The 12,493-nt window shown below is 34.7% G+C and overlaps 3 protein-coding genes across 7 annotated transcripts; 2 read left to right on the plus strand and 1 right to left on the minus strand.

Moving 5' to 3' along the window:
* Positions 1-1,664: 1,664 nt before the first annotated feature.
* LOC120263071 (protein FAR1-RELATED SEQUENCE 5-like) lies at positions 1,665-4,067 on the plus strand. The gene is made up of 3 exons (XM_039270991.1): positions 1,665-1,824; positions 2,297-3,958; positions 4,057-4,067. The coding sequence occupies exons 1-3, from the start codon at positions 1,665-1,667 to the stop codon at positions 4,065-4,067; spliced, it is 1,833 nt and encodes a 610-aa protein (XP_039126925.1).
* Positions 4,068-4,824: 757 nt separating this feature from the next.
* On the minus strand, positions 4,825-5,921 carry LOC120262941 (GTPase-activating protein gyp7-like). Of its 3 annotated transcripts, none has more exons than XR_005537016.1 (3): positions 5,765-5,921; positions 5,179-5,267; positions 4,825-5,082 (listed from the first exon to the last, which is right to left on the minus strand). XR_005537016.1 is itself a non-coding variant. In XM_039270859.1 (3 exons), exons 1-3 carry the CDS (start codon positions 5,519-5,521, stop codon positions 4,918-4,920), a joined length of 375 nt encoding a protein of 124 aa, XP_039126793.1. In that variant the 5' UTR covers positions 5,522-5,921; the 3' UTR covers positions 4,825-4,917. The 3 variants fall into 3 exon arrangements, 2 of the variants coding, with proteins under 2 accessions (XP_039126793.1, XP_039126794.1); XM_039270859.1 differs by having other exon boundaries at positions 5,401-5,921; XM_039270860.1 differs by having other exon boundaries at positions 5,147-5,267; positions 5,401-5,921.
* Positions 5,922-7,180: 1,259 nt separating this feature from the next.
* LOC120262936 (phosphatidylglycerophosphate phosphatase PTPMT1-like) lies at positions 7,181-10,618 on the plus strand. Of its 3 annotated transcripts, none has more exons than XM_039270854.1 (7): positions 7,181-7,579; positions 8,502-8,624; positions 8,939-9,032; positions 9,297-9,379; positions 9,474-9,563; positions 9,937-10,355; positions 10,489-10,618. In XM_039270854.1, exons 1-6 carry the CDS (start codon positions 7,382-7,384, stop codon positions 10,345-10,347), a joined length of 999 nt encoding a protein of 332 aa, XP_039126788.1. In that variant the 5' UTR covers positions 7,181-7,381; the 3' UTR covers positions 10,348-10,355; positions 10,489-10,618. The 3 variants fall into 3 exon arrangements, with proteins under 3 accessions (XP_039126788.1, XP_039126786.1, XP_039126785.1); XM_039270852.1 differs by having other exon boundaries at positions 10,478-10,514; XM_039270851.1 differs by having other exon boundaries at positions 9,937-10,536.
* The last annotated feature ends 1,875 nt before the right edge of the window (positions 10,619-12,493 follow it).

Genomic DNA, 12,493 nt, shown 5'->3' on the forward strand with positions numbered 1-12,493 from the left:
GTTTAATTTATGAGTTCCATTCTAAGTTTCACATGTTGATGGATTGAAGTATTATTCTTATATATAAAAAAAACTAATTTTTATAAAAATAAAATATAATTATCTTAATAAAAATTAACTCTTTCAATAAATATGCTACCGACAAAAAGATATATTATCTTTCTTTAATTATTTATAATTCAAGATAAATCATATCAGAGTAAGTACGAGTATACATGGGAGTAGGGATGGCAACGGGTCGGATCGGATGTGGATTTTATCATACCCGCTAGTATACCCGAACCTGAACCCGACGGGTTTTAAAAACCCCAACCCGCACCAGCACCCGACGGGTAATCGGGTACTTGTAGGTATAACCGCCCCAGCCCCCATATTAAAAAAATTAATAAAAAATATATTTTTTTATAGAAAAATAACTTAAAAGTAATTATAATTTTTTTATAAAATAAAATAAAATTATTATAAAATTACAAGACTAAACAAAGAGGAAAAATAAAAAACCCTAAATTGTTAAGTTGTAGAACATATTAGTGTATATATATATATAGGGAATTCATCTGCTGGGGACGTCCCTAGAAATCATTTCTAGGGATGTCCCCCATCAGCCGTTAGATGGCCATCATCTAACGGCTGATGTATAATCTCATAAAATATTTGGAGATGCCCAGTTAGATCTTCGCCTCCGTCCATTGTTCTCCCCTCTCTCCTCCTCCATTCCCGAGCCAACGCCTGAGAATCTCGTCGCCTCCCTCTCCCTTGCAGCAGCCGGTGCTGACGCCCGAGAAGATCTTCGCCTCCCTCTCTCTTGCAGCAGACGCCGCCCGAGAAGATAGGTATGGAGATTCAATTTACCTTCCTTTTTCACACCCTTTCATCTACCTAACTAGCAAATTATCATGTTGTTATTATGTCAGTCAAATAAATCAACAATGCTAATACATTTTAGTACGTCTATGCGCAAAAAAAATCACATAGTTGATATCTTTCCTTTCTGATTATGGAATTCAAAGTATGAAAAATATTTAAGTTTTCATATAAGGCAAGAACCTAATCATCTGAATTTGTATATCAAACATGTGCTAGTCCAGTTTGTTGTGATTCTCTTCTTTTCAAACAACAAGATGCAATTTTGAATATAAGCAACACATGACTGACAATGCTCATCAGATTTTGAAATCTAGACATTTTACTTCTCTTGAATTGGTGCTAATATTGTTGACTCCTGAAATTGTCGTAAGTGTATCTAACACGGGAAACCAACCTTCCAACATATGAAATTTTCCTATGGTTTCATCACCAATTGAAAAACTGAAAGGCCAGTATTTTATTTTCATCTCTATAGTCTCCTTTTGTATGTATTATTCAATCTTATGATATCAGACTTCTTTATTTTATTTTATTTTTGGCGTAAATTTCCTACCAATCATTAACTTTGCTTCTTATCTTTGTGTTGTTTTATGAGTTTCCATGTCTGTTTTCACTTTGTTCTTCTTGTGACTTCTGTTAACTTGTGACTAGCCACTGTCTTTGTTTGTTTTCTTAACAAACTAATTGATAATAAGTTGATATATTCTAAATGGTTGTAGTTTTATTTATAGGCTATCATGGCAAATATCACCGATAAAAATATCTGAAACGACAATTCCATCTTTGAGGATATTGAAATGGATATAAACGAGCTCGGGTTATGTAGATTACATGAAGAAGGTGAAGGTCATGTGACACAAGGAATTGATAGCCAACAAGTTGAAGATATGCATGAATTGACAACCGAAGATGATCAAGAAATGGCAATGAGTCCACAATCTCAAGATGAGCAGGGAGGTAAGAATCCCATTTGTTGGTATGGAGTTCGAGGATGAGGATGCAACATTTCAATATTACTTGGATTATGCAAAGTCCAAAGGTTTTGGGGGTAAGAAAGGGCCATGTGTATCGTTCATCAAGTTCTCAAGTGATTACTTGTCGACACTTTGTTTGTGATAAGGAAGGAGCTAAATCTATGTTAGACAAAAGACAACTAGGAAAAAAAGCATGCGAAGGCGTAGAGATACAAGAACAAATTGTGAAGCTCGAATGGTAGTGTCAAAAAAATGAAGAGTGGGACGATGGACCATAAAGACGTTTGATGATGTGCATAATCATGTTTTACTAACAACTCCATCTAAGGTGATGAAGATAAGGTCTCACCGCCATATTAGTGAGACATGTAAAAATTTGATGGAGACATTGCATAAGAGTAGATTGGGACCGAGCCAAATGAGTCAAATATTAAATGAAACACTTTCAAATACAGGATCTGCAGTAATTACAAGGGTTGATTGTTCCAATCATTTGAGGGGAGTCCGAAGCAACAATATTGGGAAAGAATGCATGGCTATTGTTCAAATTTTCAAGGAAAAAAAACTCAATGACGATTTTTTCTTCTTTGATGTGGAGCTTGATGAGTTTGGTCAAACTAGATGTGTCTTTTGGGCAGATGGAAGATCTAGAATGGCATATTCAGAATTTGGAGATGTTGTCGTTTTTGACACTACTTATAAAACCAATAGATTTGGTTTCCCTTTTGCTCCTTTTGTTGGTGTCAACCATCACATGCAATCAATTTTATTTGGTTGTGCTCTAATCGCAGATGAAAAAGAAGAAAGTTTTTTATGGGTATTCCAAACATGGTTGAGATGTATGCTAGGGAAACATCCAAAAACCATAATTACAGATCAAGACTTGGCTATGGGGAAGGCCATTGCAAAAGTGTTTCCAAATTCTGGCCATCGACTTTGCTCGTGGCACATTGGAAGAAATTCAATGAAGTATTTAGTAGATTTGAAGAGTAAAGAGGGCTTCATGATGGACTACAACAATTGGTTGCATCGTAGTGAATCAATTGAAGCATTTGAAAATAGATGGGGTGAACTTCAAGCAACATACAACATTGATGATAAACATTGGTTGAGTAAGATGTATAACATTCGACACAAATGGGTGTTTTTATATTGGCAAGATATATTTACAGCTGGAATGACTTCTACACAACGTAGCGAAAGTATCAACTCATTTTTTGATGGCTTTGTTAATGCACAAACTCCATTGGATGAGTTTGTTATGCAGTATGATAAGGCTTTGGTTGCTCGACGAAATGATGAAGAAAATGAAGACTTCAAAACGTTGGACTCGATAGCTAATTATTACACAAGTCATCCAATTGAGAAGCATGCAGGAGAAGTGTATACAAGAGCTGTGTTTAATATCTTTCAAGTAGAATTGCGAGAAAGTGATAGTATGCTTGCCGAACGTATTCGAGATGGGTCTGAAAATGCAAAATATATAATTTGTAATCAAACTGTTGTGTTTAGCAAAGATTGTAGTGAAGATGGGGAGCCTTCGGCAACATGCTCTTGTAAGAAGTTTGAGATAGAAGGTGTGTTGTGTCGCCATATATTGAAAATATTTAAAAAAAAAGAGGTTGCAAAGATTCCCAAAAGATATATTCTACGTCGTTGGACTATAGATGCAAGATATAGATCAAGTGTTATGATGGTTGAGACATGCAACAATGTCTTCACACCCTTGATGAAGTGGAATGCACAAAATATGTGTTTTCGTATCGCACAATCTATATCATCCCTAGAGATGTATGAGAAAATTATGCCAAAGCTTAAAGACATTTTTGAAATTCTTGGTGAAATGTCTAGTGCCCCAGAACATAGATCGTGCACCGGGCAAAATGAGGAAAATCAAGAGATTATTGGTTCCTCTTCTTGCCTTGCCTTCTCAAGTGAAGATAATGTTTGTGGGTCAAACGTTAGTATTCTTGATCCAAAACCTATCAAGACCAAAGGTCGACCAAGAGTGAATACGAGGATTGAGTCCGGCATCGACCTTCAATTATCAGCCAAGAGAAAAAGAACTTGTAGTAGATGTGGAGGAAAGGGTCATTACATGACTACTTGCACATTTAGTAAGACATTTTTTTCTTTTAAAAGTTGCATCAATTTATTTTATATTTTAATCATTTTTTGTTATTTACTAAATGAAACTTTTTATTTGTGAATGTAGATCCATCTTGAGCAACAAGGAGCACTCATTGGTCACTTTTTGAATCTACATGTGATTTTCATTTTGGAGTTATAAACAAGCTTTTATCTAGGACAAGTGATTTATGTAATTTATATTGTATTAGTGAGTCATGGAAGATGAATCTTTAATGGTTTCATTGTGATCATGGTCATGTTTTAAGGTATTTATATTGTATTAGTGAGTCATGTAATTTATATTGTAATTTAATATGGAAGATGAATCTTTAATGGTTTCATTGTGATCATGGTCATGTTTTATGGTATTTTAATTTTGGATGAAGTTTTTGGGAACTTCAGAATTGATTAGTGAGTATAGTAGTGCATTTTTCTTCTTGTGATTACTATGTGTTTTGAGATAGCCCTGAAGACTTGGTCACAATGGTTGCAGGACAATATGGATAATGAATTGGAAATAAGTGTTAATTTATGCTCACATTTTCTTTATGCTCACATTTTCTTTATGCTCAGATGTTTGGAACAAGCTTCTTTATGCTCACATTTTCTCAAAGCATGCAAAAGAGTGATTTGTTTCCTTTTTTTTTGTCACAAGGTGTTGTCCATATTGGTTTTTCAAATTTTGCATCGAAGGGAAGGTCCAAATGGACCTATGCAATGTAACATTTGACTTCCCTGTTTCATCAATCAAATTTAATAATTTAGTTACAATCCCCACACAAATCTTCAAAGCACCTGGAGACATTCTGTTTTTCATTCAACAATCAATTTTACACCTGGAGGCATTCTGGAGGCATTCTGTTTTTCATTCAACAACCAATTTTACACCTGGAGACATTCTGTTTTTCATTCAAATATAAAGCCACACTCGCTTGAAAGCATGAATCTATATGCTAATGGCCATGCAAATTGATATCAGTGATTTAAAATACACTAATACATCTAGAGACAGATGCTCATAAATTTCAGTGTCAGTGTGTTCCAATATCTTCCATAAAGCTTGTAACTGCTTCATCACCCCAGTAGGTCTTTCCATTTGGAAATTTTCACCCTGGAAAGGAAACCAATACGTAATCGTAAAAGTAAATGAACCATCAAACCATTGGATAGATTACCGTATAAAAATTATTAAGTCAATGTTGAGCACCATTCTTCGTAGGAGCATCTCAAAGCACCAGAAGGCATCCGCATTGTCCTCATAGAGCACAATAAAAGGTGAAAGTAAATCACTCATGCCTACAAAGAAAACAAATTTACTGCAAAGATTCCAAGTAAACTGAAGATGGAACTTCCAAAGAGTGATTTTACCAAATCAGAAATTTAATGAAATGCCAGAGTTAAAAAACAGAGAAAATTATTTATGAATAACCTTGACAATATTCCGTGGCAGGATCAACCCTTGCATAAACAACAAGAATATCTGACATCCTAGCCATATTTTCCCAATAACTTTTTAAATTACTTTTATCAATAGATAAATCCAAGAACATGGAAAAGGTGATGAAACAAAATTAAGTATGAAATTGAAACAAAACTATAACCAAAACAAAAAATTGAAATAAAATTTCATAAATACAGAATCCATATCATCACATTCAAAGAACAATAAAAAAAAATCTCTCTGTTTTTTTTCCTAGATCTCCTTTCTTTCCTTCTGTCCTCCCCCATTGTTTCAGAATCAAATCAATAAAAAAGGATTGCAACCAAAAAAATGAAGATTTACTAAAGCTTACCTTGCAAATCAGAGATCGCATAGGGATCAATAGATTCTCGATTATCCCCAAGTATACACCATCTGGCCTCTTTGAGTGCTCCATGATCAACTCCATGCTATATGTGATCATTTCAGGCACTGGAGTTGGTCTGTGAGATCGAATCCGGTGGTGACATCAATGGTCAGAGCGGCTGCTGCAAGGAAGAGGGAGGCAAAGATCTAGGTGGGTGTCAGCTCGGGAATGGAGGAGGAGAGTGGGAGAAAACAACGAGGGCGGTGGTTGCTGCAAGGGAGAGGGAGGCGAAGATCTGGTCAGGCGCCAACTCAGGGAATGGAGGAGGAGAGGAGGGGAGAACAACGGCTCACGGCCATGGCAGAAGTGAGAGGGAGTCGAAGATCTTCTCAAGGCCGACTCGGGAATGGAGGAGGAGAGGGGAGAGAACAACGGGCAGTCTCGACATCGCAACCCCTAGAAAAAGATTTGGGTGGGCGGTCTCCAAATATTTTTTTAAAGTATACATCACCGTTAGATGGCCATCTAATCTGGTCGATGAGGGACATCCCTAGAAATGATTTCTAGGGACGCCCCCAGTAGATGAATTCTATATATATATATATATGGGGAAAAACATCATCTCAGGACGCCACTAGATTTCAATTCTAGGGATGTTTTTAAATCTAAGCTCGTTGGATCATCATCCAAATGGTTGCATTGATATATATAAACACTGTACACTTTTTACTGCTTATGATCATCGTACAACACCTGTAGAACGCGGTTTCTACTGCTCATAATGATAAGAGTCGTTAGATTTATCCGACGAGTTACTATGGACATCCCTTAGATTTGAAATCTAGGGACGTCCCTAGATGATGGGTTCTCATATATATATATTATATAAATATTTTAGTAATTTTAATTTCGGGTCGGGTATTAGAATTCCCATACTCACACCCGCACTCCGTTTCATACAAGTCGAGTTTTATCCGAACCCGACCCGAAACTCGGTCAAATCGGGTTTTACTTGTCAAACTCGGATCGGATCGGGTCGAGTAGGGTCGGGTTTGGATATTATTGCCATCACTACACGGGAGTTACTAATCTTCTCAATAAGACACAAATATTTTTATAAAAGATTCAAATGGGCATAAATCAAGAAGAAGTTGTTACTGTAAATTAAAAAAATTAAATATATATTAAAAAAATAATGATGTTTTATGATATATATTGACTATTTAAAAAAATAAAAAATTTATAGATATATTACAACCGCTCCACCGACGCTAAGGTGGGTCCCACTTGACTTTAAGTTACAACGGAGCTAATATTTTTAGCCACGTAGGCACATCAACTGTATAATTCAATCTCTACCGTTGATTCTAAATCGAACGGTCAGAACTACTTCCCCTCTTCGTTGAAAACAACAATGAAGAAAAAGACTTCGTCTTTCGATGAAGCAAACCCTTGATATTGGAATCGCTTGCGACGAGAGAAACCCTCGATGCGGTCCTTGTTCTCGAGCTGCAAACCCTAGAGAGGTATCCCAATTTCCTTGTTTTCTTGGGGTTTTTATCGTCTTTGGTGGTGATCAGCTTGTTTGAGTTCGAATTTGGGTGAGATTGAGGGGTTTCGGGCATGCGAATCGAGGGTTTGGAAGAGGAGGATTGTGGGGATGCGGGGAAGGAGGAATTGGGGATTTATGGGAGCACGATCGATGTGAAGAGAGTGGTGGTCTTGGTTGGGGCTCGGGCGTTGTTCTATCCGACTCTTCTTTACAATGTTGTGCGGAATAAGATGCAGGCGGAGTTTCGTTGGTGGGATGAGGTTGATGAGGTGATTTTTTTTCTCTGTTTGATCTATCTATTGATTGATTGATTGATTGATTGATTGATTGATTGATTTCTGATTGCTTGTTTTAGATGTGTGGGCATGTTTAGATTTTCAGTTTTTTTTGGATGATTTTGTGAATTGATTGTTAACTGTGGGAAAAGAACTCTTGATGAGCGTGAATTAGAGACGATGATGGTTAGGATTTTGAATTCGTGTGGTGAACTCTTAAAATCTTGAAGTTATGATATTTCATTGTAGACTTATTGACATTGTCTTCCAAAAACCAAAGTGATTTTGTGGTTTTGGATGTAGACATGACTTGCAAATTGTGATGTTTAATGATTTGGGGATTGATTCTGAATTGGGGGAATAAACTCTTAACGACCATGAATTGGAGTTGATGATTGCCAAAATATGATTTCATGCAATGAACTCTGCAAACCTTGAAGTTATGATAATTTGTTGTGGATTTATTGGCATTGTCTCCCCAAAACCAACTCGAGTTTGTAATCTTGGATGTAAACATGCTTTGGAAATTGTGAAGATTTTTTGATATTTCATTCAGCAATTATCGTGATAGATATGATGCTGATATGTATGATGTTCACTGATTCGTGGTAAATCTAAAAGAAAGGCTTGCCATTTGTTGATGCTGAGAAAAAAACTTTACCAGCTGAATAAGCACTTTTATACTGAGTGGAGATTTAGAGGATCGTGCGTTTGTTGAGAAAATATTCTACCAGAGAATTTGATGGCACATGACTTACGATATGCAATTACATGGGCGCATCTCAGGAATTCAAATACTTGCTTTCATTACAGGCTCTAATTGTTTTGCACATTTATATGTGTGTTATATGTATGTATGTATTGAAATTATGGCATCCTTTTTATTCTCATCAATTGTTAACAGATCTACTCTCAGTTTCTATTATTAGGTGCTGTTCCATTTCCAAGTGATGTTCCCCACTTGAAGCAACTTGGTGTTCATGGAGTGATAACTTTAAATGAATCATATGAGACATTGGTGCCTACATCACTATACCTTGTGAGTTTTAAAATTTCTATTTCTTTGTTTATTAATGCATGCTTTGGAAATTATGGAATGGGAGTATGGAGATAAATTTATTATAGTAAGAATGATAAGCTTGTTCTCTCAACTGCATCTCTCATCAGGGATGTTTGTACATTCTTTGGAAATTTGTGCATTTTGATAAGTTGTGATAACATTATAGTGAGCCTTCTTGTTTGCTTTTCTAGTCCTATATTCCTGACGGTACAAACCCAAAAGCCACAAACTATAGTGTATGCTTGTGATGATTTCTTCAAATAATTTACTGAATTTTTCTTTCTGATTTGCAGGAGCATGAAATTGAGCATTTGGTGATACCTACAAGAGATTATTATTTTGCCCCTTCATTTGGAGATATTTGCCAAGCTGTGAACTTCATCCACAGTAAGCTTTAACTACTCTTAACTTAACGAAGCATTGGTGATGATACAATACAATGCTTGTTTCATATTGATGAATTTCTGTGTTTTTTTTTTATTTTAAAAATAAACAAGATTCATTTTAAGAAACATGCTTGCCCTGTTTTTATGTTCCAGTTTTGTAATTCATCCATAATGAAACTCAAGAAGTCCATATTTGAGTTTTCGTTTTTTATTTGTTTATTTTTCAATTGTCTTCTGATATGGTTTTTCATGCCAATTTCTCAAGAGAATGCATCCTGTGGAAAGACAACATATGTCCACTGCAAAGCTGGTCGGGGACGTAGCACAACCATCGTTCTCTGTTACCTGGTCTGTATTCTGGTCTGTTTTATGTGACTTTTTTTCCCAGAAAGAAGACAAGTGACCAATAAATGCAGAGGATTAATGGTTGTTCATGTTCTAGGTACAACATAAACTAATGACACCAGAGGCTGCATTTGAACATGTCAGAGCAAGCAGGCCTAGAATTCGTTTAGCTGCTTCACAATGGCAGGTATTTTGTCATCAGTTCATTTCATTATCTCTCCTGAACTTTGAAACTTGCATGATATGATGTACCTTGATAAGTATGCAACATACTTCCATACTACAGAATGGGGCATGTGTTGGTATGGCATCCAAATGTAATTTTAACATCCACTTATAGCGTGTTGTTAAACCAATGAAAGGTTGTGCAAATAGCTATTCCTCTTGTGGGTGGTCTTCTTTAAATATGTTATGTGCTATTGACTAGATTATAACTGCCTGTAAAGTAACATTTGGTTCCAAATGCTCCTTGAAAGTTCCTTCTTTGTTGAATCCTAAAATAGATATCCACTTCATCACAATTTCCTCTCTGAAACAAGCTGTCCTTGCTCCAACTGCAGGCTGTTAACGATTACTATTGGCTTCAAGTGAAGAAAACCGGAAAGTCCAACTCCTTGGACCACCCGATCGTGAAATCACCGTCATGGTTCACCACTCCAAACCTCATGGCATTTGATGAGAGTTCCTTCATCATGGTATCAGAGTCTGATCTCAAAGGTTATGATGTGTATTCCTCATCAAGCAATGTAGGAAACAGCATATACGCAGAATTAAACCTTGTATACAGGGTTCAGTTTGCTGGAAAATCAGCCCTTGCTAAGCTATCATGTTTCTGGCTCCGGTTTCATGCTCATCAGGATGCTTTGTCACCTGACAAGAAGTTATTGGGAAGGGAGAGCTGTTCTCTGGAGGCTGATGAACTGGGGAGTGGACATCCCTGTCTGGTTACTGGACTTGTGTTAAAATTGTAAATATAACTGTATGTATTTGCACTACCCTCATGTTCATCCTTTTTTTTTAAAAAAAAAATCTTTTCAAGGGTCAACTTTTCTTGTGAAATCTGTCTATTTTGTAAATATGATGGAACTGAAATTGTAACAGCTTTTGTGCAGGTTTATTTTAATGGCCAGTTTATGAAGATGCTGATAATGTTGCTCTTATATGTAAATCTGCTCTTTATCCAGAAGTGTGTTATTTTTATTTTTTATTTTTTTCAATAATATTATAGAATTGTCAAACCTTGTATGAGTTGCTTGATTCATAAAATAATCAGTTTTAAATGTATATAAATGTTATATATATATATATATATAATGACTTTATTTATGAAAAAAAAAGGACTCCAGGCACAAGTACAATTATGTTGATTTTATAGAGTACCAATTCTGTGTCAGGTTGTATAGTGCATTTGGGAAATAATAAATAAAGAACAATTTTTTATTTAAAAAACTAATAGTGATTTTAAATCTAAATAAATACAAAAATGAATGAAAGTAAAATAATAATAATAATAATAACAAAGATTGCACAACATAACAGTTCATTATCAATTGCATCTTGTCTAAACAATGATCAGTACCTTCTGAATCAATTGTCTGAGAAGATACACTGAGATTGTACTAAACAGTTGCAACTTCACCATCAGTTTGCTGCTGTCCATATGTCAAATAGTACTCAAAATCTAACTCTTCAATGACTTATTATTAATATTATCATTATTATTATTATTCTAGAATTGTGATTGGGATCTGACCCAAACTTTAATAATATTATTAATTTTCACACAATCAAAGATGATGTTACAGGCTGTTTCAGAATCCTTTTCATGCCTTCAAAAAATAAATTTTTGGGGGATGAGTAGGCAAGTTTATGCAACCTTATAAGCATGAAACAACAACCAAAGCATGTGCTCACTATCACTAGATTATAGTTTTAAAGTGTTTGGGGTTTGTTGGATTGATGGTCGATAAAATCACTTCTGTTGTTGGATTGAAAATGATATATATATTAGAATACATCAACTGCGAATGACCTTAGAGTACAGTATAGATTAGGTAGCTACCGTTGATTTTTATTTCTACTAGAACTACAACGATTTTATAAAAATCAAAACCAAATTAAACCTAATTAATCGACCCATGTCTCTGTTTCTCTACAAGCATTACTGATACTCAACTACGAATGTTTTATGAACATTTGCAATTGATGTTTTCTCATATATATTTTATTTAGTAGGGAAAACTCAAGTTTATTATGTGTACTTTGTTGGAATTTTATTATACATAAATTAAGTTTTGTGTGAGCTACTGTTAGTTACTAATTGTATTCATAATATCTATTTAGTATTATAGTTTATGTGCATTTTTTATTTAGTCAATTTTATGATTAAACTTTATTTTTAAGTGTCTGACAAGATGATGATAAAAAGGGACCATATATTAAAGTATATTTACATATTATATATGGCTAGATTGCCTCTTCTAATATAATAGAATATAACACTAGTTTTTTTAAGGTAGGCCATTTAACTTTATATCTTTGTGCTTTCAAATATTTTACAGAGATTTTGGAAATTTTTGACTGAAGGTTTGTAAATCAAAGTAATAAGTACTTATAAAAATGAATCACAATATACTTTATTACAAAGAGAAAAACAAAACATCAAGTGATGCTTTCCCTTATGATAATGCTTTTGAGTGTCATTCATAATCAAAACTCAGACTTCAAGCAAATTTCATGTATTTAAATGGACATAATTCTTCAAAATCTATTTTTTTTTTTGTTATAAAAAAAAAAGCACAAGTTATGATGTTCTTAGCTTACAATGTGGGACTTCTAAAGGTCCCAAAGCCTCCATCTATGGTTATTCTTTCCCCTCTTGATATATTTATATTTATTATTATTTTGACAAAGTTATTATTATGATTATGCTTCATCCATCTCTTGCTTAATTTGGTGGTTTTCCTAAGAAACACAAGAAGTCATTATTATTCTCCAAACTCATGTTATTATCTTCTCCATTTTAATTAATCAAGAAAGTGTCCCCCTTTATTATTTTTTTTCTTTTTTTTTTAATCTCTAAAATGAGAAGCATAAAAAGAAGAAGAAGAAGAAGAT

Source organism: Dioscorea cayenensis, chromosome 6 (genome assembly GCF_009730915.1).
Source record: "Dioscorea cayenensis subsp. rotundata cultivar TDr96_F1 chromosome 6, TDr96_F1_v2_PseudoChromosome.rev07_lg8_w22 25.fasta, whole genome shotgun sequence".
NCBI lineage: Eukaryota > Viridiplantae > Streptophyta > Magnoliopsida > Dioscoreales > Dioscoreaceae > Dioscorea > Dioscorea cayenensis.